The sequence below is a fragment of the Macrotis lagotis genome, chromosome 1 (genome assembly GCF_037893015.1).
Source record: "Macrotis lagotis isolate mMagLag1 chromosome 1, bilby.v1.9.chrom.fasta, whole genome shotgun sequence".
Lineage (NCBI taxonomy): Eukaryota > Metazoa > Chordata > Mammalia > Peramelemorphia > Peramelidae > Macrotis > Macrotis lagotis.
Window position 1 is genome coordinate 780,583,935 of NC_133658.1, and position 27,467 is coordinate 780,611,401.

Consider the following 27,467-nt stretch of genomic DNA (forward strand, 5'->3'; position numbering starts at 1 on the left):
AATAATTTTCAAGGTAGGAGCTTCAGCCAATTTGGGGATCAGAGGAGATAAGAAACATGGGAAATTCAATTGGGCCATATGCATGAAATAGCAATTATGCTTGGCTCAAAAAATGCTGGGAGTCATCTGCTTTTCAAACTTCATTTGTCCATGGAAGGCCAACAAGCCTCCATAGAATTGTAGTTAGGTATTTGTCTCCTTAGAAAATGTTCATCTCATTTAAGATTACTGAAGATAGGTGCTTTTGTTTCATTCATCAAGTGTCAACCAAGGATTATGAATTTGGTGCACAATCCTTTTCCTTTGCTTCCTCAATTTTTGAATGATAATATTTCAGGCTTGCTTTGTGAAATCAAATGTTGATCAAATAAGAATATATGCCAAATACTTTGCAGACCTTAAAATCTATGTATTCCTTAGGAAATATGATTGTTTCTCTTATTAAAAAGGCATTTTATTTTTTAAAAAAGTTAGAATCTGTTTACAATAACCCTAAACCACGAAATTAACATTTTATTCATTATTTACATGGAGTAAAGATGAACCTTAAATGATTTATCAGTGAACCTAACCAAAATAGGTGGGAAGGACTATAATAAAGCTTTCTACTATCACATTTTATTTTTTTACTAAAATCTAAATTTGGAGAAGAACTGAATTGCTGAAACAAGCAGATGTTTATATTCTCTGATATTACTTATTTTGTAGATGAAGGATTAGCATAAATCATAGCTCTTCATCAAATCCTTTCATTAAAAATATCTAAAAAATAAAATGGGGAAATGTAATATAGATGATTATTAGGAAGACTCACAGGTCTTTAATTGTGCCTAAAGAGTATAAATTGCTGGAATAATGATGAAAGATATTCTGAATAGCATAAGGTATTAATAAAGGAATTGGAAAACAAATTCTAGTCCATAATACCTCCAATTAGTATTCATGTAAACTTGGAAAAATCATACTTTCTCCAGGTCTTTTCTAGGCCTCTAGGCCTTTTTCAGCCACAAAATGAGCTATCTGGACTTCTCTGAAATCCCACCCAACCATAAAAAATCATTAAACCCATGATTTCTTATATTATTCAATTGACCTTTAACATTTATCTCTGTCCAATTCAACATTTTAATCACTTGGATTAAATGCTGGATAAAAGCACAGAAGACATGTTTATCAAACTTTCATTAGAAATGATTAATATGTTAGATGACAAAGTCCAAATTCAAAAAGACTTCAATAGGTTAGAATGATGGATCTAAATTACTGATATTCAATTAAGCAAACCTTAAGGGCTTATAAAGCCGGACAGATAGTGAGATGGTACAAGGAATAGATAACTGGGACTGAAATCAAGAAAATTCGTACTTCTGAGTTCAAATCTGGCCCTAGACACTCACTAGCTGTGATCTTGGGCACTTACCCCATTTAATCTCAATTTACTCATCTGTAAAATAAGTTGGAGAAGGAAATTGCCCACTACTCTAATATCTTTACCAATAAAATCCCAAATAGATTCATAAACTGAAAAAATTACTGAACAACAGTAATCCAAACACTATATTGGAGATATACAAATGGAAAACCAAATCGCTTTCTCACAGTTAAATGGTGAGGATATTCTGTACACCAATATATAGAATGTGAGATAGAAAGTTAAAGGGACAGAAGAAAGAGCCAGATGAAGCAATGAAAATTTGAGAAAAGAGAAATCATGTTATCTGTCTCTAGATGGAAAACTTTGCTGACAAAGTAACACGTAAGTTGAATCTTATAGGAAGACAAAGATTTCAACAGGCAGAAATTAAAATAGTACTTTCCATATATGAATGGTAATAGGATGCAGCAGGACAGTATCTTGTTTCATCTTGTATCCTTATCAACTATAGAAGAAACAGTATGCCATTTAGGTGAAGCTTATGAAGAAACAGTAGGTTAATGGCAGACTATGAAGGACTTGAATATCTAGCTAAGGATTTTGCTTGTCATTTTAGAAATAATAGATAATTGATCAGGAAAATTATGTTTTCAGACCTGTACATAAAAAACAATATTTTGCCATCTGCAAAAGAAGAGGAGAAAAGATTGAAAAAGAAGAATCAGGAAGTTTTCTCAATAATCTTGACAGTTGATGAAGGCTTGAGCTGGGTTTTGCACAGATAAAACCACTGTAACCAAGATCAAAAGAAATGTAGTAAATTGGGAAACAATCTTTACAACTAATGATTCTGACAAAAGACTCATTTCTAAAATATACAGAGAACTGAGTCATATTTTTAAAACAAAAAGCCATTCCCCAATTGACAAACGGTCAAAGGATATGCAAAGGCAATTTACAGAAGAGGAAATCAAAGCAATCCATAGCCATATGAAAAATATCTCTAACTCATTAATTATTAGAGAAATGCAAATTAAAGCTTCTCTGAGGTACCACCTCAGACCTCTCAGACTGGCCAATATGACCAGAATGGATTAATGATCATTGTTGGAAGGGTTGTGGGAAATCTGGGACATTATTACAGTGTTGGTGGAGCTGTGAACTCATCCAACCTTCTGGAGAGCTATTTGGAACTACGACCAAAGGGCAACAAAAATGAGCATACCCTTTGGCCCAGAAATACCACTACTGGGTCTATACCCTGAAGAGATGATGAAATAGGGTAAAAACATTACTTGTACAAAAATATTTATAGCATCCCTGTTTGTGGTGGCAAAGAATTAGAAATCAAGTAAATGTCCTTCAATTGGGGAAATGGCTTAGCAAACTGTGGTATATGTATGTCATGGAACACTATTGTTCTATTAGAAACCAGGAGGGACGGGATTTCAGGGAAGCCTGGAGGGATTTGTATGAATTGATGCTAAGTGAGATGAGCAGAACCAGAAAAACACTGTACACCCTAACAGCAACATGGGGGTGATGTTCAACCCTGAAGGACTCGCTCATTCCATCAGTGCAACGATCGGGAACAATTTGGGGCTGTCTGCAAAGGAGAGTGTCATCTGTATCCAGATAAAGAGCTGTGGAGTTTGAACAAAGTTCAAGGACTATTCCCTTTAATTTTGAAAAAAAAACATATCTTATTGTCTGATCTTGTTAGCTCTTATACTTCTTGTCTCTTCCTTAAGGATAAGCTTTTTCTCTCATCACACTCAATTTGGATCAATGTACAACATGGAAACAAAGTAAAGACTGACAGATTGCTTTCCGTGGGGCGGTGGGGGTGGGGGGAGGGAAGTAAGATTGGGAGGAAAATTGTAAAACTCAAATAATAGCTTTAATTAAAAAATTTTTTAAAAATAAACTAAACTCCTATCTCCAAAAAAAATGAATTAAGCTTAATTGATGTTTAATAGACATTTTTAAACTGAATTAAGTAAAGTGAAATAATCTTGCTCTACCCTAGGGCTAGTGCAATGTAGGATCATGTGATCATAAGATTACAGAGATAAACCTAAAGGAGACCTTGATGTCATCTAGCCTGTCCCTGTCTTTTTACAGATAAAAACACATGAGATCCAAATAGCTAAGATGACTTTCCCAAGGTCACACAGAGAGTAACAGATATGATTCTAATCCAGATTCTCAGATTCTAAAATCATGTGCACCTTTAAGAAAACTATACTGCTTCTTCTATATCTGAGATACCATATAAAGTGATGAACTCTTCAATAATGAAAGGGTTTAAAGAGAGAATATAAGCTAGTTCTAAGGAATATTGTAAAGAGGATACCTCCAGGTGTGGAAGATTATACTAGATGCTCTTCAAAAATCTCTCCTTAATTTTGATTCTATTATCTATGATAAAAGATAAAGATGGTTAGAAAAGGGAGAAAATGGAAGTCATAAATCATCTTAATCACACTCTCACATTTGGAAGGTAATTCACAGGTCAGTACTTGCAAAAGAATCCTGTCTATAGCATTCCTAACATATATAAAATATAATCAATGTGAGAGTGTGTGTGAGCCAGGAAAATATTAGTCAAATTGATATTTACAGGTCAGTTTGTGTGAGCTGGTTGTAAATGCATTCTTTTTTTTTTAATTTCAATGATTTATAAAAAAATAGAACTAATTTCATTTTTTAAAAGAAACATTAAATGAGAATTTGACACCTTTGAAATTATTCCATTAAAGTGAAAGTATTGCTAAAATTTTAATTCCTATAAATCATATTTGTAATGTCTTTGATCCTCTAGATATAATATATGCATATTCAGTTTTGGTCTCCCTAGTATTGATTTTGAAATTCCCATAATTTTTTTAATTTCAAAATATTGAATGAAAGTGTCTTTACTATTTAAAAACATTTTGAATTTTTCCTTTTTTTCTACAATTTTCACATTTTACTAACTGAAATTCCTGAATGAAACCCTGTCCAATCCATCTCACTGAGAGGTACTATAGCAACTCTCCGAAAGTATAGATCAAACCATGTCACTATCCTGCTCAATAAAGTCACACTTACCTCTAGGAGCAAACATAAACTTCTCTGTGACTTTTAGAGCCCTTCCTAAATTGTTTCCAACCTGTTTTCCAGACCTTTTACACTTAAACCCTTTTACACACTATGGTGAAATGCCTTTGTCTTCTATTTTATCTTCTATACTTGGTCTTTTACATAAACTATCATCCATGATAGTTCCTCACACTTTCCCTTTTGAATCTTTTCCTTCAAAACTTAACTCAGTCATCTTCTTCATGAAAAATTTCCTGATTCCTACATCATCCCCAATAAATTACCTTGTGTTTATTTTGCACATAATCAAAGGCAGATATTTTTCCCTACATAAAGTAAGACCTTAAAGACAAAAACTGTTTCATCTTGTTTCCCCAGCTCCTGACAAAGTTCCTAACAAACACTAAATAAGGCCATGTAACTCAGTGATTGAGCTAAGGGAAAATCATTCTGTCTTACTTGCTATACAAAGGTGTCAGAATTACAAAGTAGTTTATGCATACCTAAAATTCAGCTTCTGCCAGACCTTTAAAAAAAATCTAACATTTTTCTGAGATCCTGTGATTTATTCCTTTAAATATTGCTCTAAAATTACTTGCATTGTATTTTACAGGTTGGGTATTGGAATGACATGGATAAATTAGTTCTGATTCAAGATGTACCTACACTTGGCAATGACACTGCTGCTGTTGAAAATAGAACAGTTGTTGTAACCACAATCATGGTAAGTTTTTGCCTGGGTTTTTAAGTATTCTTTTCTGTTGGGATTTTAACAATCTTTCAGGTTTGGGTAATGGGGAGGGTCAGAACTCTACCTTAGTGTTCTGTTTTATTTGTAATATTCTCTTCATTCAGAATGTTTGTTCCCAAGTTTGAGTTAACTCATTCTTTTGATTTGTAATGTCTTTTGTTCTATCATCATTCTCTGTAATAATATTGAAAATTTTAAATGGATACAGTAAAACTCTAGATGAAAATCTATAAAATGAACTGATCCCTAAAAGATAAAACAGCTGAAAAGTCAATAACAAAATTTCAATACCTTCCATAGTTCTGTAGTGCTTTTAAAACATCAATATGATGACAGTTTTTAGTGCTCAAAATTGTCGTTTTCAGGTAGTTTAATCATCTATAAGGATTTGCATTGTCTGATTATAAAACTAAAGAAACCAAATCTGAACATTTAATGGACGTTTTAAATGAGTTTTTCCTTGAAGCTGATTTGCTTAGTTCCATAGTTATGTTTTAATGTTAAAATAGCTATTTTTTTCTTCACTGGTTATTTTTCTCATTGACCAATCCATACTCACACCATTATCCATTGATTTGCTCTTGGGAATTGAGCAAAATGAAGCTACTTCATTATGTCACATCATAAAATGAGAAATTCTCTAGATTTCAAAGCTCCTTTCCTCAAAGGGAGTCTTGTGAAATTACCTTTTAAATAATAGACTATCTTACATTTTCTCCTTTCTGAAGTCAAACATGCCCTTTAGAGTGAATGCTTGTCAAAGCAGACTAGCAAAGGGTGACCTTTACCTGTCTGGTTTTAAAGTTTTACATCTCAGCTTGCTGCACTTTTCACCTGTCTCATTAGACAAGATATATATATATATATATGTACATATACATATTTTTAATCATTTATGGGAACAGTCTACCTTAAATGAGATGGAAACATATTTAGGTAACTCAGTGTTTTTCAGTAAGGCCTACCTATTTCCTAAACTGATCTTGAAGTGAAATAGGAAAATACTGGAAAATGCTTTAGTGACACTTTCATGGTTTCACTGTGTTGCAGTTCCCTCTGTGTTACATCATCAGTTAGAGATGTAATATGTCATGTCATTGATTTCAAGATTATCTTTCAAGGATGCAAATCAACCAACAGCAATTGTGTTTGTGGCAATGTGAGATTTGTAACTTCTATCCTAACTGTAATATTTGCATGGGACTTTAAAAGCCATATGTATATTTCTTTTCCTAAAAAAGACCCGGTAGTGGAAAAATCATACTTCAGTACAGTCCTCCTCTTTTCAGCCTCTGATGAAGAATCCTATTTTAAGAAATTGATCAAGAAAGAAAGAGTACCACGATGCTGCGAACATTCCTAACTAAGGCTCAAGTCTTATTCTCCAATATAGTAAACTTAAACTAATTTTTCATGTGGATTATGGTTCGTCACTGGATGACCAGGCCCTCGACCACCAAAAAAAAAAAAGTTCTGTGACCATGCTGAATTATCTAAAACAGATGAAGAATTGACCTTCATCCTTATCAAGAGAAGAAATGGATGTTGAATGGAAACCATTTAGTTAAAAATTTTTATCATCCACATGTTTTTAAATGAGGTCACTGTACTTTCATTATGTATATATGCCATTCATAACTCCAAGCATAGGTAAAACAAGTAAATACATATGAATTTGTGTGATTGTTTCCTGATCAAATACAATCATTAAGACACACACATTTTTGAAATTTTGCCTGTTTTGTCTGCAATGAAGCATTTTAATTTGTTTGATAATTATTATCTAGAGAATATCCTTTTCATCCCTATTGTTCAAGGGACTAGAGCTATATAACTCTAAAGACCAAGAGGTTAAATGATTTTTCCCAGCATGTTTAGATTTCCTTGCAGCATGTCATCTGTAAGTAAATAAAAAGTAATTTTAAAAATACAAGCGTGTTATCTATATCTGTATATAGTACTACCTGTGTATAAATTTTGTTGATTGGCAGTACTATCATCATTGTTGTTGCTAAAACATAGTACAAGACCAACATTTATCTGTATATTATTCATACTTGAAATATGCTTAATATTCAAAGTTCATAACTAAGTAAACCACGGATAATATTTTATTAACAGACACTTCTGAACCATGTCATAGGTTCCTATATTTTGCTTCTGTTGAAAAATGTTAGCCAGGGATCTATGACATCTCTCACAACCTGATTCATATCGAAGGAAATGAAATTCCATGTAAACAGATGATATTTTGGAGAACCACATGTAATAACCCCTTGAATCCATTGAAAACCACTTATGAAAGATAGACAGTTATTTTTTCTTTTTTCCAATGAGTAAAACACACATCTAACCATATGAAAAAACTAAACATTGTATCGCATGGCCAAATTTTTTTTCTGAAATACTGTATACAGTCTTTCTACTCTTCCTTTTGCTTTTTCCCTTCTGTATTTCATTTATTGCTGTACTGCTAGATAATTTTATTGTTAAATAAAAAATTATTGAGAAATTAGCTGTTGTTCCCAAACAAAATATGGTGTTTAGCTTTTTATATTTCTGAAATATCATATTTGATCAGAGTACAATGTAAGTTTTTAATCTATAATGGAGCGTTCATTTTATTACCTGACTGGAAGATCTAATAATGAATGATGAAAAGATGCATTTTTTCCAATAAGAACTCTTATTGCAAGACTTCCTAAATTTTAAGTCTAAAATATTGTAAAAATGCAACTTTTATAAGCCTGATATAACACAAAATGACAAAATAGTAATTCATACAGATAATCTGAGGTGGTAAGTTTTGTTACTATGCCTGGCAGAGTAGACCTCATTTAATTATGATATGATTGAGACCAATTCCCCACCACTACCACCAGTGGCCACCATTTTATAAATAAAAAATTGAGAAACACAATTATGAACTAACTTGTCTCATAGGTTATAATTGGGAGAGCAGGAATTGAATTTAATTAAAATCAGGGTGTAGGAGGAAGATAACAGGAAAAACTGCTGGTACTTTCCCTGTGAGGTAATTTTGTTTCTTCAGGGAAAATGAAATATGATAGATAGATCCTTCCCTTCTCTCCCCAGTTTGACTCCTAATTTAAATTATTTTTAAGGAAAGTGAGTAGGTTCATTCATCATATTCTTTAAATAGATTAACATGCAACAAAATGACTTTACACCAAACTCAGGGACTTACAATTTTCTAAAATCAAAATTAGTTCTGAGAATGTTTAAATATTATAGTTTGGCAAAGTTTTATATCATATATAATGTATATTATTAATGGACACAATGCAAGTCACATATGCATTAGTGCAGATAATGATTCTTCTTAAATATCAACTCTTCTAATATATTAACAAAACTTCTTTAGCTTTCAAAGAAATCAACCTTGAATGAACCTAGAATTATTCAAAGGGTGAAAGAGGCCTCCTTTTATCTGAATTGGATTTTAAAAAAAAAACCTTAATTTCCATTTCTAAGCATTATTCCACTGAATTTATAGGATGGTAATAAAATGTTAATTAGATCTGTCAGGATGCCTTTCAAGCAGGCAGCAATTTTCATAGCAAATAATCAATAATGTTATTAACTGACAACAGATGCAAATGGAACTTCCATCATTTTAATTACATTCAAATCATGTCCTAGATAGTTGCAATGTTTTTATAGATAAGAAATCATTCTGGGAAGGTCCCTATTCCAATCACTTAATCTTTTAATAAGTATGGTTTCCAGATTGGCTTTTCCATGGAATATGAGTGTAAAGTATGTGAAGAAAAGAAAATTTCCACTTTGTGAAGTTGAAGACTAAATCCACCAGATTAGATGCTGTTGCCTCAAATGGTCTTGCCAGGTCTTTGAGTAGCAGGGAAGACTTGTCAGACAATATATATATATATAATAAAATTATTTCAATCATCAAATTCATAATATCAAGGATCCAATGAGATAATAAAGTACTAAAGGCCAGTAAGTCCTTTAAAAAATAACTTCTATGGAAATGTTATGCCATAGTACACATAAAACATCTTATAATTAAAGACAAACCATTTCAATTGTAGAAAGTAAGAGATTAGTGTATTTCACTATCCAGGTCATAATATTTCACCATTGTCCTAGGATACTAATACTAACACTAGGAGACTTAAAAGATCCATTCTATACTGTCTCTACATTATGGACTAAATCTCAACAATTCCCATAGTTTTAAAATTTGCATTTAGATATTTGTCAATTTCTTTGGGTTCATAGGGTAATTATCACTCTTCCTTAAGAAGGAAACAGGATCAAAGGAATAGCAGGCCTGTGGATATACAGGAAAACAGAACAGCTGTGAGAGCCTTTTTCTCTCTAAGGGCCAGCTTTTCCTTCTAATATTACACACCCTATCTCCCTCCCAGGTCTTTCCTCTGTTTTGCTCACTCTGACCTGCATTTCATCTTACACTGACACTCAGAATTTTATTGGTCCCATAGGATGGCCTGACTCTGCCTATAATTTTGACAGGTAAAGATTTGGGGAGAGGAATATTTAATACATATATATATATATATATATGGTTTTCTTCCTACTCATTTGCACATATATTTGCTTATAATTGTGGTTCTAAAACAAAATTGTACTAACCTATATTTAAAAAAGATAAACAAAATAAATTCATTTCTTCTGTCCAAAAAAAAAAGTTGGAAAAATGGAGCAAGACTTTAAATGAAGGGGTTTTTTTTCCTTTTTTTCTATATTCCAGTCTCCAAAGAAGCAACCTAGAATATCTTAGTTCTTCATTCTTTTAGAAGAACTGGATAGAAGAATGTGCAGTGAAATTAGTTATAGACAAATGGTTGGGGATGCTTAATGGATTTTAGCATCCTTACTTCATAATTGTGAATTTAAGATTCAAGATTTGAATTGACCAAAGATAAAAATGTCCATTCATATATTATTTTTACTTCCTTTTAAAATCACATGCTATCTAGGAGAGTTGCCTTCATGATTTAGATTGAAGACAGTTATCGCCCAAAATGTAGGTACTGACAAAAAGAACCGAATATTTCTCTTTAATCTATATTGTGATATCTCTCCTCACCCACTCCTGCATTTAGGAAAAAAAAGAAGCTAAATTAATTTTCAGCGAGGAGAGGGAAATAATGTTGTTTTGTTCCTTTTAACCAGACAAACTTCTTAGACATAGATGCTGATAAAATTATTTCAATAAATTTACTGAATTACCTTGCAGATATGAGACTCATGTCTCTCTACACTGTCTCTTTTCCCACTTTAATTTAATTTTAAAAGAGATCATTTATAATAATTATTTGTGACATTATGCCATATCTTTAAAGTAGACAATGCTTTTGCAGCAACCTCTAATTCTCATGTCCACATTTATAATTTGCAAAGTTCTTGCATTTTTTTCTATATTTTCTATATTTAAAAATGTTTTCTATAAAATAATATAGTGATCCTCAAAGCATTTCTATAAGGATATAAATTTAGTTGCTCTTACTTATGGAAGAATAAAGAAGATAATGAAATCTCTGTAAATATATGTGCAAATGAGAGCAGAAGTGGGATATCCCGGTCCACCTAACTACAAAAACCTAAGCAAAGGCATAGGCAAAAATAATACAAAGGCTATTGTCCTCTGTTATTTATGTCACCTAGAAAGCAGTAAAATTATTATTTAGTAAAATTATATTTTATGTTAATTACTATAGTATTCTCATCAAATGTTTTCTATTGTTTGTGTAAGGACAAGCTAATTGAAAAAATAAGAATTAATATAAATTATTTTGTAGGTCTCAAATAGGAATGCTTAAAAACATTCAGTCTAATAATCATCAAAAGAGTCAAATTAGGAATTATGTTTCTGTTTTTAATAGACAACTAAATGGAATAACCAGAGTTGTTATAAAACAACATCAGATCACATGGCATGAAACATATTTACAACAGTGCTTTATATACTAAAAGATGACCATGCTTACAGTCATGATTATCAATTGTGTTGTGAGTTTCCCTGAATATTGGACCTGATGGACCAATATTTCCCTGATGGACCAATATGTCCTCTGCACATTTTCTGTTCTTGACAAGTCCCTTTTGACTAACCATTGTGCCTGATGGGAAATATGAAGTAAGGGATGTAGATACAAATAACTGTTTGTAAAATGCGAAGTTATTTACAAATATCATTGCCTCAGAATCATGTTCTAAACAATGTTTTTACCCAAATGTTCTTGATTTTCAAGTACTACTACTACTACTACTACTACTACCATTTAAAATAATACAGAGATGTTCAAGAAGCTATTAGTAGCTATACTTAACATTAAATGAGTCATACTTTATAAAAAAAATCAATTTCTAATATATTTGAAAGCTGAATTACTTTTCATAAAAGTACAAGTTTTAGGCAGTAAATAGAATATCTAACAACACTGAGAAAGTTTATTACATGCATTTTGGGGCACATTGAACATAAAATAATTTCAAACAAGAGGCAGAATATGTAGAGCTTGGACTAACCTATTCCTTTATATCATTCAACATTTTCAGGCCTTTTTTTACAGAAGTTTGAAATTTTACATAGAACTAGTATCAAACTTTTAATATCTGCTTTTTTAAAACTAATTTCTTTAATTTTAAAATTTTAATTTAAATATGTCAGACTTCCTATATTTTCCAAAAATATCCTAGCAGTGGTACTGAACTGGGAAAAAGTAAAAACCTATTACTTGCTGATTAAGGAATTATTTTAAACCATTTGAAAAGTCATTTTCAAGTTGAATAATTAGAATTCTTTTGAATTTTTAGTATGTCTTAGTTTGAGTATTGATTTCTTTTGACATAGAAGATTTATGTATAGACTAATGTATATACAGTAATGTGTATAGACTAATCCCAAACATTAAACTATTGGTCATACACTAAAACACAAAGGTTTACATACTATTTTTCAATAGTATTTCATATATTTCTCCTTTACAGTTCTACTTCTTTCATTATAGGAATCCCCATATGTTATGTACAAGAAAAACCATGAAATGTTTGAAGGGAATGACAAGTATGAAGGATACTGTGTAGATTTGGCTTCTGAAATTGCAAAACATATTGGTATCAAGTACAAAATTGCCATTGTCCCTGATGGAAAATATGGAGCAAGGGATGCAGATACAAAAATCTGGAATGGGATGGTAGGAGAACTTGTTTATGGGGTAAGCAAATCAACTTCTTGACAAATTCATCTTCTATGAACAGTAAAGATACATAATTATTGCATTTTTAAAAAAGTAAACATTGAATGAGAAAACTGTTACAAAATATTCTATATTATAGCTTCAAAGAGAAATATATAATATTTAGGTTCTCTCTATTAATGCTTAAAAGATTAAAATAATCAATGCTTATGACTTCTCAAGAAAAAATAGCATAGTGTCAAATGACTAAAAATATGTCCATCAGAAAATGAATAGTGCACATTTGATTTCACACCACTTTATTATACTCAGAAATTGTTTTAAGAACAAAGAGCTAACTTGAGCAACTTTCCCCAATCAATGATTACTTTTGATGCTGAAATTAGTCTAGAATCATTAGGATTTAGAGCTGAAAGGAGCCTTATAGAGAATTTAGGTCAACTATCTTCTTTTCTCTGGCAGGGCTAGGATGTGACTTCAGGCCTGATGCCTGTCTACTTTCATTCCTGCTTCCATGTTCTGACTCTGACAGTCATTCATTGAACAAATCACAAAGTAAAGGTTGTTTGGAGCAAGTCATTTAAATCCAAAAATCATGTATTGATTAGGTACTCTTGTTAAAGTTATTTAAACCAATACTGAATAATGAATCCTTTTAATATAGATTTTTTTCCAAACCATATATATATATATATATTTTAAGAACAATGCAAGGTGCTTACAATGTTGGACCTATTAAATATTGAAGATGCATGATATAATTGCTTCTTTGCTTACATGACAACAAAGTGATGTTTTAATGTTCTGTGGTTTGTATGAAACAGTGTAATGCACCTTCAGCACCAAAAGATAAGTGTGTGGAAAAATTTTCAGTTCAAAGCAAATAAAACATTCACTTATGCCCGACTTGCAAGATCAATCATCCCTTCAACTCCTATTACAATCTCAAGCTGGTTGTTAGAAGTGGACAGCAAGAACTCAGTCGTAGTGACATCCTGCATCCTATTTCTTCCAACCAGAAATCAAACTTAAAAGCTAAGGAAAAGCTTTCTCCCAGGGAAGAACACAATAACAGGAACATACAATCATATGATGATTCAGAAATGCCCTAAAGCATCCAAGTATGCTATATTAAGATTGTTTCATGCTTTTCATCTTCCAAAGCACAGAGTAATCTCTATCTAATTCATTTTCACAAGGCCCCCGTGAAATCAATAATTACATAGGGAATACCTCTTCCCTTTCTTTTTGGAAATAACATAGGTAGAAAAGATTGAAGACATAACTCAAGTCCATAGAGGAAATCACATCTCAAGTCCAAATTTCCATTCAGTAGTTACATAGCTCAGTATTCTGCTTTTCAGACCATGAAACTGACATTTTGCTACACAGTAATATAGTGACTAAAATCTTAACATAAAGAGGAAATTGAATGACATTCTAAAACAAGCCATTAGATTTTATCTTTATATGAAAAAGGTGCTGACTATATAGGTAACCTTAAATGAAAAAAAGAAATGCAATATAGAGAGCAAATAGCATTGGACAATAGCTTGTATGGGCAGTTTTATCAAATGAGGTTAACTACTTTGTCTCTTGTTGAAAAAATATTATTTCTAAAGCATTTGTTCCACAGTAATATTTGAAACTTATAGGACAGGGATACAATGAGTAAATTTACCCTGAAAGAATGGCAGGTGTTCATTGCACTCAGAAATAACTATTGTATTAGTCAACTTCTAGTACTATATCAGTAGCATCCATCATAGTAAATATAAGCATTTCCAAGGTATGCTAAATCTTCATGTATATTAAGGTTTTTACTATCAATTCTCAGTTATATGGATGATCTGAAATGGATCTCTGGCTGGAGGTAGTATGAGCAACCCTTTTCAGGATGATGAGAGAATGTCTGTATGCATGCGTGTGTGTGTGTGTGTGTGTGTGTGTGTGTGTGTGCATGTTTGTGTGAGTGAATGAGACAGACAGAGACAGACTATACTATAGCTATTCTAATGCTAAATAAATGTGTGTGCGTGCATACATCCATAAAAATTTGGAGAATTCTTGTTCTGTATTCACCATCTTGCCTCACTTCTCTTTTTGTTTGTTAGCATGGCTGATTGATATTGGCAATGTTATTTTACCAACTTATTTCAATAAATATAAACTATTAGTCATTTGAATTAAAATCTAACATTTCCCAGATTTCATGGTTGCATTGTGTTGGAAGACATTTGCCACAACTGATCTTTCCCTCAGAAAAAAAAAATCCTGTGATTGGTTTCCTAACATCTCTGCTTCTTGTCTGGAAAAAGTGGGGGGGGGGGAAGATGCATGCCTTTATTTTATATTTAATAGTAGTGAGATGGTGAAGGAAGTTATAAGTGACAGCTTCTGAAATAGACTGGCAAGAATTTGCACCAGCGTTGCTGGAGGCAACACTTCCAATCACCCTCTCTTTTCATCACCTTAATTACAAATGAAATAATCAGACATCATATTCTCATCATTTTCTGTCTCTTCCAACCTTTTCACCACCAAAAACATACTTCACGGGATTTAAAAGACTGCATCTATATCGTGTATATGAAAACAAATCACTTTGCTAAAACCTAACTATACAGATGAGAACCAGGTGTTTTCATGGAATAATATTAACATATATACTTGTATTTGTTTCTTCTCTTTTAGAAAGCAGAGATTGCTATCGCCCCACTAACAATCACCTTGGTCCGAGAAGAAGTTATTGATTTTTCAAAGCCCTTCATGAGTTTGGGCATATCCATTATGATTAAAAAGCCTCAGAAATCTAAACCAGGAGTCTTTTCTTTCTTGGATCCTTTGGCCTATGAGATCTGGATGTGCATAGTTTTTGCCTACATTGGTGTCAGTGTGGTCTTATTCCTAGTTAGTAGATTTAGTCCATATGAGTGGCACACAGAAGAACCAGAGGATGGAAAAGAAGGACCAAGTGACCAGCCTCCCAATGAGTTTGGCATTTTTAACAGTCTCTGGTTTTCCCTGGGTGCTTTTATGCAACAAGGATGTGATATTTCACCAAGGTTAGTTTTAAAACTTAATATTTCTTTTATCTAGTATCTAGCTTCTATTCCTCATTAATTCCAAGATTTTTGAGGTTCACTAATCCATCCAGATCTAATACTAAGAACAGGCAGGGTCAGAATCTGTTTTTGAACCTAACTGCAAGGAGCTCAAAGGAAAGGAAATCAAGAGCACTCAGTGTTATAAATATGTATTTTTAAAAGCCATAAATTTGCTATCTATGCCACATGGGTACTTTTTTTAATAAATTGGGTGATTATAGTAATCTATATAGGTGGTACCATGTTTATACCTCACCTAGGATGCATTAAAGCCTTGTCCTAGTGCTAGGTCCAAATGTTCTTTTTCTAAGATAAAGCATTTTTTGAAACTAACAAAAACTTTCAATTCACAAATTACATTGAGCATAATCCTATCTAATTTCTTTCTTGTTTGCATAAAATGTGAATAAATCATAAAGATTAATGTTCCCACTAGATCAGTAACTTATGCCAACCCTCACCACTGTCAAAACCATTTAGTATTAATGTTTAGTTCAATGATTTGACAGATGGAAAATAAAATCTAAATTGTAATTACATGAACTCATTTTTAGTTCCCTTCTCATGATTTGAATAAACATTTTAATAAGCTGATGGATAGCAACGGTTAAGCTTGATTCTCATGCCAATGCAACTTAAGGGAGATGTCTGCTATGAAGTTCCATAGAATCTGGATCACTTTAAGAGGCATGCCCTTCTAAGACTTCAAGTTCTATAATCAAGACAAATACTATTTTGAGACCAATCTACTCCAACATTATGTTGAAGTGATTAGTAGCATTCTAGGCTTTTTTGTATATGCTTTCAGCATTACCTTGGGATACATCTGAGTAACTGCACTATTAATTTTGCTCAAGCAAATAAATCAACCTCCAATAGCAAACAGAAGTAGTCAAATTGTAATCCATTTCCCACCTAAAGGAGATAGATTAAATTAGATGGGAAGGGAATTTTATGTATAATAACTTTAAGCTATTATATATAAGAATTCATGGACACCTGTATATTCAAAAGGCAGTTTGGTATCGTATTCTCCTGAAGTTGGAGACACTTCTATATTCAAATATTATCTCAGATTCAATTAGCTATGTAGTCAATCCTGGGAAAGATATGTAAACTTCCTGGCAGCTTTTATCTATTTATCTACTATCTCATTGCATTCTGCTTAAGTTCTGACAACAGTGAAATAATAAACCATTTTTATACTATGACATGAACATAAGCACATATGCATATATATCTTGATCTCAATATATAACTTTTTATACACATAACAATGAGGACCTTCTAAAGTTATTTTCAATCAAAATCAAGACAGATAACTACCATATGCACTTGTATTAAGAGACTACAACCAAGACTGAAACTAATTTTCAGGAAAATTTTTAAGGGGAAGGAGCTTTGCAAAATGATTATGGTATTATAGTTAAGGTATTGGACTTGAAATCAAGAAGACACAAATTTATATTCTCTCTCGGGCATTTATTAGTTGTGAGACCTAGCATAAATCATTTAACCTCTCTCAGCCTCAGTATCCTCTTCTATAAAATATAGCACCAATCTGCCAAGATAGCTGTGAGCATCAAATAAGAATTTATTATGCTAGCTTCTGTGCTAGCTTCCATAGCCATTGAAATTATAAAATTAACGTAGGGGTTTGTCAATCCAACAAAAGATAAAAAGTTTCAAGACTAAATTTTACAAAATTTGGTGATAATGAGATCAGTGTGTGTGAACTTTCTCATTTATATTATTTTCCCACCCTGATCCATACCTTAATCCCCTTCCTTAATCCAATACCAAGCAAGGGAAATAGAAGTAAGAAGTTTTATAAAACAACATAAAATATACTTCAGCTAGTCCAGAAAGGAAATATAGACTGGGGTGGTATATTTCAGAACTAAGGTTATTTAGGAACTATTCACTATTACAGCCACTATGCTAGCTGTACTAACTACTCCTAACATAGGCTACTTCATCTTCAGTGAAGTTAAGACTAGAAAGGATAATTCCATCCATCTCTTCTCCAGTACTATTGGAGTCTCACTAGCATACTTACATGCATTAAGGATAAAATTCAGCAGAAGCTTTATTCATTTCTGTTTATTGAGCAAAAAAGAAAAAAAAATTTAAATCCATATTTTCCACAATTACATTTTAAATAATGCAGAAGAACCATCAAATGTTACATAAATCATTTAAAGAAATACTGCCAAAATATCTAAAATTGGGTGAATTGATTAAAGTTATTTCTTTAACAAGCATATTAAAGATGGTATTGTTCTCTTCCTTTTTCTTTTCTGACCTTAGAGACAGGAAAATGTTCATTACCTTATTCATGTTTAGATCCCTCTCAGGTCGAATTGTTGGAGGTGTTTGGTGGTTCTTTACTCTCATCATCATCTCATCTTACACGGCAAACCTTGCTGCATTCTTGACAGTTGAGCGAATGGTCTCCCCCATAGAAAGTGCCGAAGACCTTGCCAAACAAACTGAAATTGCATATGGAACATTGGACTCTGGATCAACAAAAGAATTCTTCAGAGTAAGTTACCAGAAGTACAGAAAAATGTTCTGCACTTTGAAACAAACATTACTTTTTAAGTAATTATGGTACAATCTGTGATACTTCATTATTGCCTATAACTACTTCATAGAATTTAACCCCATCCCCCAATCCATGAAACAGTGGTTTATCTTTTCTTGAGAAAAGTTCATTGCCCCCAATGGACTGGGGAAGCAAGAGCTGTTTGGAAAAACTTCCTATTAGTAACTGATCAAATGCTTCAATAATAGGAGCAAGCACTGATAATGCTATGATAATGATAAGGGTAACTAGATTACTCTTATTTAGTGTGACTTTGTGCTAAGAGAAAAAAATAGAATGAGAAGGGGAAATGTCTGCATTAGAGAGCTTTTGAAATCTAATTTTAACTCATCACCTTTTCAAACCAAATCTTTAACTGCAAACTTTATTGCCCATATGGATTATATTGTTCCATGATAATAGTATAAAGCTGGAGTTCACTTCTTTTCAGAAAAAGGCTGCAGAAATGTTTAAATTCTAGAAGCATCTATCAGAATGTGGTTAATCTTCAATTTGTATTCTCTTAACAGCATTAAAAGTAGAAATTAGCTGCACTGACATATTGTGTTGTTCTTCATGTGACTTATGATTCATATCCCAGGTGGGCATATTTTTAGGGGTCCTTTCCATGGTAGAGTTTTTCTGAACTGTACTGCACTCTGACTCTCCTTAGAACCAATGATACAAACATGTTAAAAGAACTTTCTAGGATTTGGAATACATTTTGCTGTTATATTTTCAAGCATATTTAATTAGCTGTGACTAAATACAATTTGCATTAAATAATTTTGCATTATTTGCTTAAGAAACATGAAAGGCTACACAGACATATGAATATATCATTTCTTTATTTCTCACATAAAAGAACAGTAATTCTTAAAGTTCATAATTATATGTTAAATAAATTTAAATGCAATTTTAAAATTTTACTTTTATGTATGTTATTTTTTACCTTTTAAATTTAAATTTTTACTTTCCATTTCAAAATGTAAGATATTAAATAAAGTTAAAATAGTTAAGCTATCTTAATTTTCAAGGAAAAAGATACATATGCTTAGGATGCATTCTAGAAAAATATTTGTTTTAAAGATAACATCCAAATCAATAGTTAATTCAGTAAAATAAAGAATTGGTCAAGCCAGATATCCAACATTGTGTACGAAAAAGAACAATTGACTGAATCATGCATTTTTTTTTGTTTTATTGTATCACTTAAAACTTTTCTATCCATAAGATATTTTTAGAATTTCTCCCATGTAATAAATTTTATCAAGTACTACATTAGTCTTTTATAATTTTGCCATTGAAGCTAAGCTTGTTTTGCTATTTTTATTTCTTTAATTTATGCTTTGCTTTTCCAAATACATGCTAAGAAACTTTAACATTCATCCATATTCACATGTATATTTCTAAGTTACAAAATTTCCTTCCATCCTCCCTTCCCACTTCCCTCCCCTCAGCAGTGAACAATCAAGTTAATGTTGTATTTACACATTTGTGCTAAGCATGTTTACATGTTAGCCATTTTCTGTATGAGGAATTAGGATTAAGGGAAAGAAATATGAGGGGTTTTTTTTAAAGTAAATGTAGTGTGCCTCAGATTCTGAAGGATTTTGTTTTGTTTTGTTGTGTTGTGTTTTTCTTCCTCTGGGTGGGAATAACATTGTCCATAGCCAGTCTAATTCATTTGTTCTAGCTCTCTGAACTGCTGAGAGCAGCTGCTTCCATCAAGGCTGTTCATCTCACAATGTTGTTTTTAATATGTCCGTTGTTCTCTTAGTTCTGCTCCCTTCACTCAGCAAAAGATCCTGTAAGCCATTCCATGCTTCTCTAGAGCCCAACCATTTATAGTTTCTTATAGAACAATAATATTCCATAGTATTCATGTACCATAACTTGTTTAGCCATTCCCCAATTGTTGGGCATCCCCTCAATTTCCAATTTTTGCCACTACAAAAAGAGCTGCTATGGATATTTTGGAACATCTGGACAGCTGGGACTTTTCCTTTTTTTATAATTTCTTCTGGATATAGGCCTAGTATTGTAATTTCGGGGTCAAAGTGTATGACCAGTTTTATTGCTCTTTGGGTATAATTCCATATTGCTCTCCAGAATGGTTGAATCCATTCACAACTCCACCAACAATGCATCAAGGTCCCATCCTCCCACAAACTCCAAAATTGATCATTTTCCCTTTTCTCACCTTGGCCAGTCTGATAGATGTGAGGTGATACCGCATAGTTGTTTTAATTGACATTTCTCTAATAAATAATTATTTGGAACATTTTTTCATAAGATTATATATAGCTTTAATTTCTTCATTTGAAAACTGTCTATTCATATCCTTTCTTTGACCATTTATCAATTGAGGAATGACTTGCAGCCTTTTATATTTGATGCAGTTCTCTATATATTTTAGAAATGAGACCTTTATCAGAACTCCTTGTTGTGAAGATTATTTCCCAGCTTTCTTCTTTCCTTCTAAATTTGGCAGCATTGATTTTATTAGTGCAAAAACTTTTAAATTTATTATAGTCATAATCATTCATTTTGTAGTTTATAATGTATTCTATTTCTTGTTACAGCCTAAATTTTTGACTTACTAATATTCTTTGTGGAAACAATACTTAGCATTAGATACTAATCCTGTACAAGTTTAACAAATTTCAACTCTTTGAAAGGCATGAATTTATCAAATCACAAGGTTTTTATTTAAGAAAATGGGGGGGGGGATGAGATAGTCATCTTACTAAGAAATGGTTCTGAAGTTACATGAAGGGAAAAATTCAACTGTAAAGGTATAACTTGGTTTGACCTAGGGAGTAGGTGTAAGAATGGGGATCTTTTCATTTGTTAGTAAGCTACTTGTTAGTCTTTTTTGCATTCTCCATGGAATGTTAAGTGACAAATTAAGTGACAGAGAGAAAAAAAGTCCAAGAAAATGTTACTATATTCTTTGCAATGATCAGACAAAATTGGAAATTTTATTTTACTGTATTTTGTTCCAATTTGGAAGAAATAAAAGTAAATCAGTCTCATCCACAGGAGTTGTAATTAAAAATGAATACATGAATTAATGGACAAATACATATAATAGATAAAGCTATTTTCTGAATTTGCAGAACATACACTTTTTTTCTCTCTAATCAGATTTATGTCAGAAAACTTCTTAGTAAACACAGACATGTATAAAAATTCCAGACTCTGAAATATCCAAACATCTCATCAGAAAATAAAATGCAAGGCATTTTCATGGATTTTACATCATGATGAATCTCTTCCTCTCCTCTTCTCTCTCTCTCTCTCTCTCTCTCTCTCTCTCTCTCTCTCTCTCTCTCTCTCTCTCTCTCTCTCCTAAGCTTTTCTTATCTTTTCCATTTTAACTTGACTACTTCTTTCCCAACTTGTAGCTATCAATATAGCCCCAGATCCTTTCTGGATCCACGTGGGTCTAAGCCTAGTCATATCTTGTGCCTTTTTCCATTTCCTTTCCTCTTTACTTTAAACCATTTAGTCTGAAAACTTATTAATCACAATCAGTCTGTCCTTTAAATTGTTCACCATCTTGCTGCCTCTCAATAACTTAATCTGTGAATAGTTTGTGAATTTTATGTGGTAACTTGTGAACTTTATGTAATAATATGTGAGCTTTTCAGTAACCTGTGAATTAAAATTTAACCTTTCTTAACTCTAGGATCATGTCGGCTATTTCTGAGTTTTAAAATTAGAAGGAACACAAAATTTAAGCCCTCTCTTTCTGAGTGCAGAATTTTCCTGTCATCACTTGAATAAATTGAATTTTTTAGGTTTAATTGACTTATCATAGTTTAGATTGAAGAAGCCCCAACATTAGTCACCAGTAAAATGACAAAGGATGGATAGTATATGGTGAACTGCTAAGAATGTTAAAGTTTCTTTTGTGGAAGAAACTTTAGTGGTTATATCTTTCTATACAACCTACTGGAAGAAGAAATAAATTATAAGATATTCATGAGATGATTAACTAACCAGTACACATTTAATAAATTCCTACTACATTTTAGACATGTATGGAAGCCAGTGGAATTAAGAATGTCATATGTAATTAGAAGCATAGATTTAGTGGTGGAAGGGCTCATCAAGGACTGCTAGGTTCTAGTCATTCTTCTCCAAGCTCTATTCCAGATCCTCTAGACTGTATCAAGCCACAGAAGGCTGCTTATCCTGGAATTTTACCCTACCCTTGAATTTATCCAGAAATTTAATGACAAAATTAATTTCTCTGGAAATACTCTCTGCCCTTGAGGATCCTTATTCTGGTTAGTTGATTCCTCCCAAAAACCCACTTTGTAAGAAAATGCCTAGGGCAGTTAAGTCTTTTGTTCCTCTCCAGACTCCATTCTTACTATTTAACCCAGATACACAACCACACCATCCATCCCCCCTTTTCAGCTCCATTTTTGTTATCTTCCCCCATTAGTAAGTATGTTCCTTAAGGGCGAAACTATCTTTATTCTTGTTTTTATATTCTCAGTACTGAACTGTGAATGGCACATAGTATGCAGTTATTGACTTAGTTTCTAATCCAACTCATTCTATGTATTTGTTATTTTCTACTAAAAAGATGACATACAAATGAAAGACTTTTCTCAATCATAAAAGAGATAGTTAAATGGCTAAAATTTCATTATGTCCCTTTCAAATAAAAAATCCATAGTGCCAGAATATAAAGATAATTTTCCACATCTTAGTCTTTTACTCAACAGAGATGGTAAATAATATCTAGGCTTGACTCTACTCAAATCTGTTTAATTGCTTCTGATTCTAAGAAATATTGGTTATCACATCTGCCACTGTGTATGAATGTCACCAGCAGAAACATCTTTTTTTTGTACTTTGAAATTCTGAGAAATATATCATCTCATTTATGTGAATATACCTTCTGCAGCAAGGCAGGTCTGTCCATACCTGCCTATCTTGTGTGACTCTTGCTCAGGTTCTTAAAATCCTACAACTAACTAGCATAGTTAATATCAATGAATCTTGAAGATTATACCTATGTCATCCCTAGCTATTTTCATCATTTTTTTCTTGTCATACCATGCTCCAACAATATTCTTAGTGATGTGGTACAGCCCATTCACACCCATAATGCTATTTTTTGTTACTCTTTGAGGTCCTAATTCTTCGAAAACTGAGGGATTCCATGATTCAAAGTGATATAATATCCTGAAAAGGCTATTGTGGCAGGGTTGGAGTAGGGGGTAGGGGTTGTTAAGATTATCTTTTGTTTCAAGGAGAAGCTCAGGTCATTAAAAAACTTCTGAAATTAAGGGTCAAGTGCTTGTTTTGTCAATAATCTTGCATCCATCGTAATATAAACCTATTTGAAATTTGTTTTTTTTAAAAACAATGGATGAGCATCTATTAAATATTTACTCTGAGCTAGATACTTTTCTATATTCAAGAGTTCTGGAATATAGAATATATATTTTTCTCTATACCTTTTAAGGAAATTGATTTCTTTATTATAAGACACATCTTTATTATTTACAGTTCTTCTTTACTAGATATCAGAAATGTAAACAGCAAATAAGTATTTTCAATTGCCCACAACAGAGACATTGCTGTTTTATCCAAACACTGATATTCTCAGCCTATCTTCCTTCCTTGAGCATCAGGAATTGGTTGTGTAGTGTCTAGAGTGTTATACTCACAATAGTGTGATGAACTTCAGACAGACCCCGCAGATACAGATCTTGAAGTATAAAATCCTCAATACTTGAATAATTTCCAAGTTTGTTGTACCTGTGATAAAATGATTCATCATTTTTTTCTGCCTCCATTCAGTATAGTTTTTAATTTGATAATTATTATGATAACACTACAAATAGCAAGCTTCTTGCAATCCTAAATACAAATTCTAAAGAAAACTGCAGGGCTTCCCTTCTGACCTCTGATTCTTGATCTTGCTTTCTTTGAACTCAAGAGTAAAGATGGAGAAAAGTAGTGAAACATGTTCCATCCATCTGGACTGATAGAAATTTAGTTCATCCCTATCAATCTAAGTGACTCCATGAGCCTATCTTCCACAAAACATTTATATTTTTTTCAAGGAGAAATTAAGATTTCACAACCTAGTCATCACTTGTCATTTTTAGCATATTCATAGACTGGGTTCCTTTAGTCATTAAACCTTTATATTATTTTAAAAGAGCTGAATCCATTCTTGCATTTTTCTACATAATATATATTTAAGCAAATGTTACAACATTCTCTTCTCTACTTTGAAATTTTAGAGAATAGAACATTTTAAAATGTATAAAAGTGGCATAAAAGTGAATATTCCTCTAAAAGAATATTTTGCCTTTTTAGATAGTGTAATATATTCTTTAGTTGACCTATTTAAATGTTATTTCTTAATGAGTCATTTCTAAAGTCTATTCAATTTCAATCTTCCTTCATGTCACAATTCAACTAAGAGACATCGTGCTTTAGCAGACTATTTTAAGTGCTTAGAAAATTGCCTAATAAGTGGCCCAGATCTATAATTTAATACTGTTTTCTCCTTTGAAAAGTTCATTGAGTGCCTTTAAAATGCATGTCTATTCAAAATCATTCCCAAATTGTCTTTATCATCCCTTTTACCCTGAAGATTTGGTCAACTCTATGTTTCAGTTTTAAAAAAAGAATCACCTTTTCTGGTGATTGAGGGTCGATATAAACAAATCGGAGTTATAGAGGAGTGACAATACAAATGTACAAACAAACTGTTACCTAGAGGGAAAAATTGTTCAGGAGGGTGGAAATAGGGAGAGGTTCATTGGCAGCACCTTTCATAGCCCAGGGATGGAAAAGGCAGTGAGAGGAGGACCAAATCCTGTATCCAAGATCTATCATTGCAGAATTATTGTCCACAATGACACTGTTTATAGAATATCAAAGAAGACAGAAGTCAAGATCTGTTCATCATAGGGAACCTGTCACAGTCATAAACCAAACTCTAAATCCAGCTAGTTTCAATTAGGAGAGCAAAATCCCATATTCCTGACACTTATTTTATCATACTCCACATGTTGGGCATAGATATACTCTTTTGCCCAGAAAAGAGAACAGAATAAAGAAGTCCCCCATGAGAAGCTTTTTCATCTTTGGGGAAATTACCTTGAAAAATTAGGAAAATCAGAAACTGAAATGAAAACATCCTGTTGAACAATTCTCTGAATTATCAGATTTTCTAAGGGACTTTTGGGCATACTCTAGCTAGCAATCAATCAGCAGTAATTTATTAAGTCCTACCATGTTCCAATCACTGTCCTTGCTATAGGAAATATGAAAACAGAAGGGAAAAAGTCCCTGTTCTCAAAAACATTGCATTCTTTGGAAACTGACTTCATATGTGTGTATGTGTGTATATGATCTATATGTATATATATGTTTGCATAAATAAAATCAATACTACTTGAAAGAGTTTGATCTTACCAGAGGACTGAACTGAATGTCATCCAAATTCTCTTCTAATCTACAAAAAAAGTAGGGTCCTTGACTAAGGGTAGGGACTAAAGTTCCTCTTTCAACCAAATGTATAATGTAGAGGATTTTATGCTTCTATCCTATCATGAAAGATCTGAACTGGGCATTGCATTCATTTTTCCATATAGATTATAAAATAGATTATAATAGGTATAGTTTTCTATCATATTCCTCACTTTCCTTGTGTCTTCAAATATTTTCCAAATGTTATCTAAGGAGTTCTGCTAAGACACAGTGAATAATCAAGAGGCATATAGATAGATGGACAGTAGATAGATAGATAGATGGATGGATGGATAGATAGATAGATAGATAGATAGATAGATAGATAGACAGATAGATAGACAGATAGATATTAGATATCTACAATTGGAGTCCTAAACCCCTCTCCATGGACAATTATATCATTATTATAATTAATTATTAATTATTGGTAGCTTACATTTATATGGCATTTTAGATTCCACAAAACACTTTCCTCTCTACAGATCAACAAGGTCATAAAATTCACATTTCTGTTGGAGTCATCAATCTAAATCCCTATGATTGTGTGATTTAACTTCAAAAATTGCTTTAATCTCAAAAAATACTTCTTTGACTCAACTATTTAGAATTGTAGTTCCTTTAAAAAATTCTTTTCATTTGACTACATGCAATTAAGCAAATATTTATTAAATTTGCCATGTGAAAAGTTCTGGAGAAGTCACGAACAATTCATCTCACCAATGATAGGAAAGAAAGTATATTTAGATAAACATTGACTTTAACAAGTGAGTTTAAATGTAAATGAAGTTCTTCCACAATTTCAGATGTAAACATAAATCCAAAATGTAGCAGGTTATTATAGAAAGAGTGCAGTGAAGCCAAATATAAATCTGCTTGTCCCCATGTATTATCAAAAAAAAGATTTAAGGTTTTTCTAATATTAGAAAACATGCATGCAGATGAAATTTCAGATGTTTGATTCAGATTCCAGGAAATAATTTATATGATTTATGTAATTTTAGTGGATGAAGTTATATCCAAATGAGCTTCACTATAAAAATTTCATAAAAGAAAACATGTTTCTTAGCTGAGTCAGAGAGAGACAATGACAATAAGTTTGGAACTGCTCACTATCATAAAACATGAACTTGATGAAATAAGGATCATTTCTGTATATTGTCTAAAAAATTGATTTTGTTTTTGTCCCAATTAAAACACAAACATTTTTGTTCATGATTTTAATCTTGTGAATGGATTTACAGTTTGTGTAGCTGTAGTAGCTCCTATTTTGTGACTCTACATTTGCTCTTTGAATTTACCCTTTTGTAAATATTGCCAATGCAAACAACCATCATCAAAACTTTGATACATAAAGGTTTAATATCATTTCTGCTAGTAAACAACTTTTGTATTGCAACATTTTTAGAAAGCTTAAAGCAAGTAATTTATTATGTATTTGAATTTTAATGTGATTTGGTTATAAAAATATGATGCAAATTGGAGAATAATATTCAGAATTTTCTGTATTTAGAATACCATGATCTTTTTTTTAACTACTAGAGAACAGTAATTAGTATGACATGGGTACTGTGTATATAATGAGCACTTGTGTCAAATATTATTTTAAACTCATAGCAACATGAATTTCCACAGTACAGTAGAAAGTACACTTGGCCCTGGAGTCAAGGCATGTGGGTTCTGTGAACTCAAAGTAGGGCGTTTCTTCTCCTCCAAAATAAAGGTATTGAAATGATTAATTTTGAAGTAACTTTCAGTCCTTAATCTTGGGTCCCATGATCCCTTGCCTTCCTGGATAATAGAATATAGTTGTTGTTTGTTCGTCTAGATGTTTCTG

At 32.2% G+C, this 27,467-nt stretch overlaps 1 protein-coding gene across 6 annotated transcripts in view; it reads left to right on the top strand.

The window, feature by feature from the left end:
• GRIA4 (glutamate ionotropic receptor AMPA type subunit 4) overlaps positions 1-27,467 on the top strand; it is a 516,976-nt gene that overhangs the window by 436,726 nt on the left and 52,783 nt on the right. For 5 of the 6 annotated variants that reach the window (XM_074216584.1, XM_074216582.1, XM_074216585.1 and 2 more), the window contains 4 exons: positions 5,073-5,183; positions 12,233-12,439; positions 15,116-15,486; positions 17,875-18,073. In XM_074216584.1, coding sequence (XP_074072685.1) covers positions 5,073-5,183; positions 12,233-12,439; positions 15,116-15,486; positions 17,875-18,073 — 888 coding nt within the window. Of the gene's footprint in view, positions 1-5,072; positions 5,184-6,499; positions 8,180-12,232; positions 12,440-15,115; positions 15,487-17,874; positions 18,074-27,467 lie in introns of those variants that run through there. The other variant, XM_074216587.1, reaches the window with a different exon arrangement.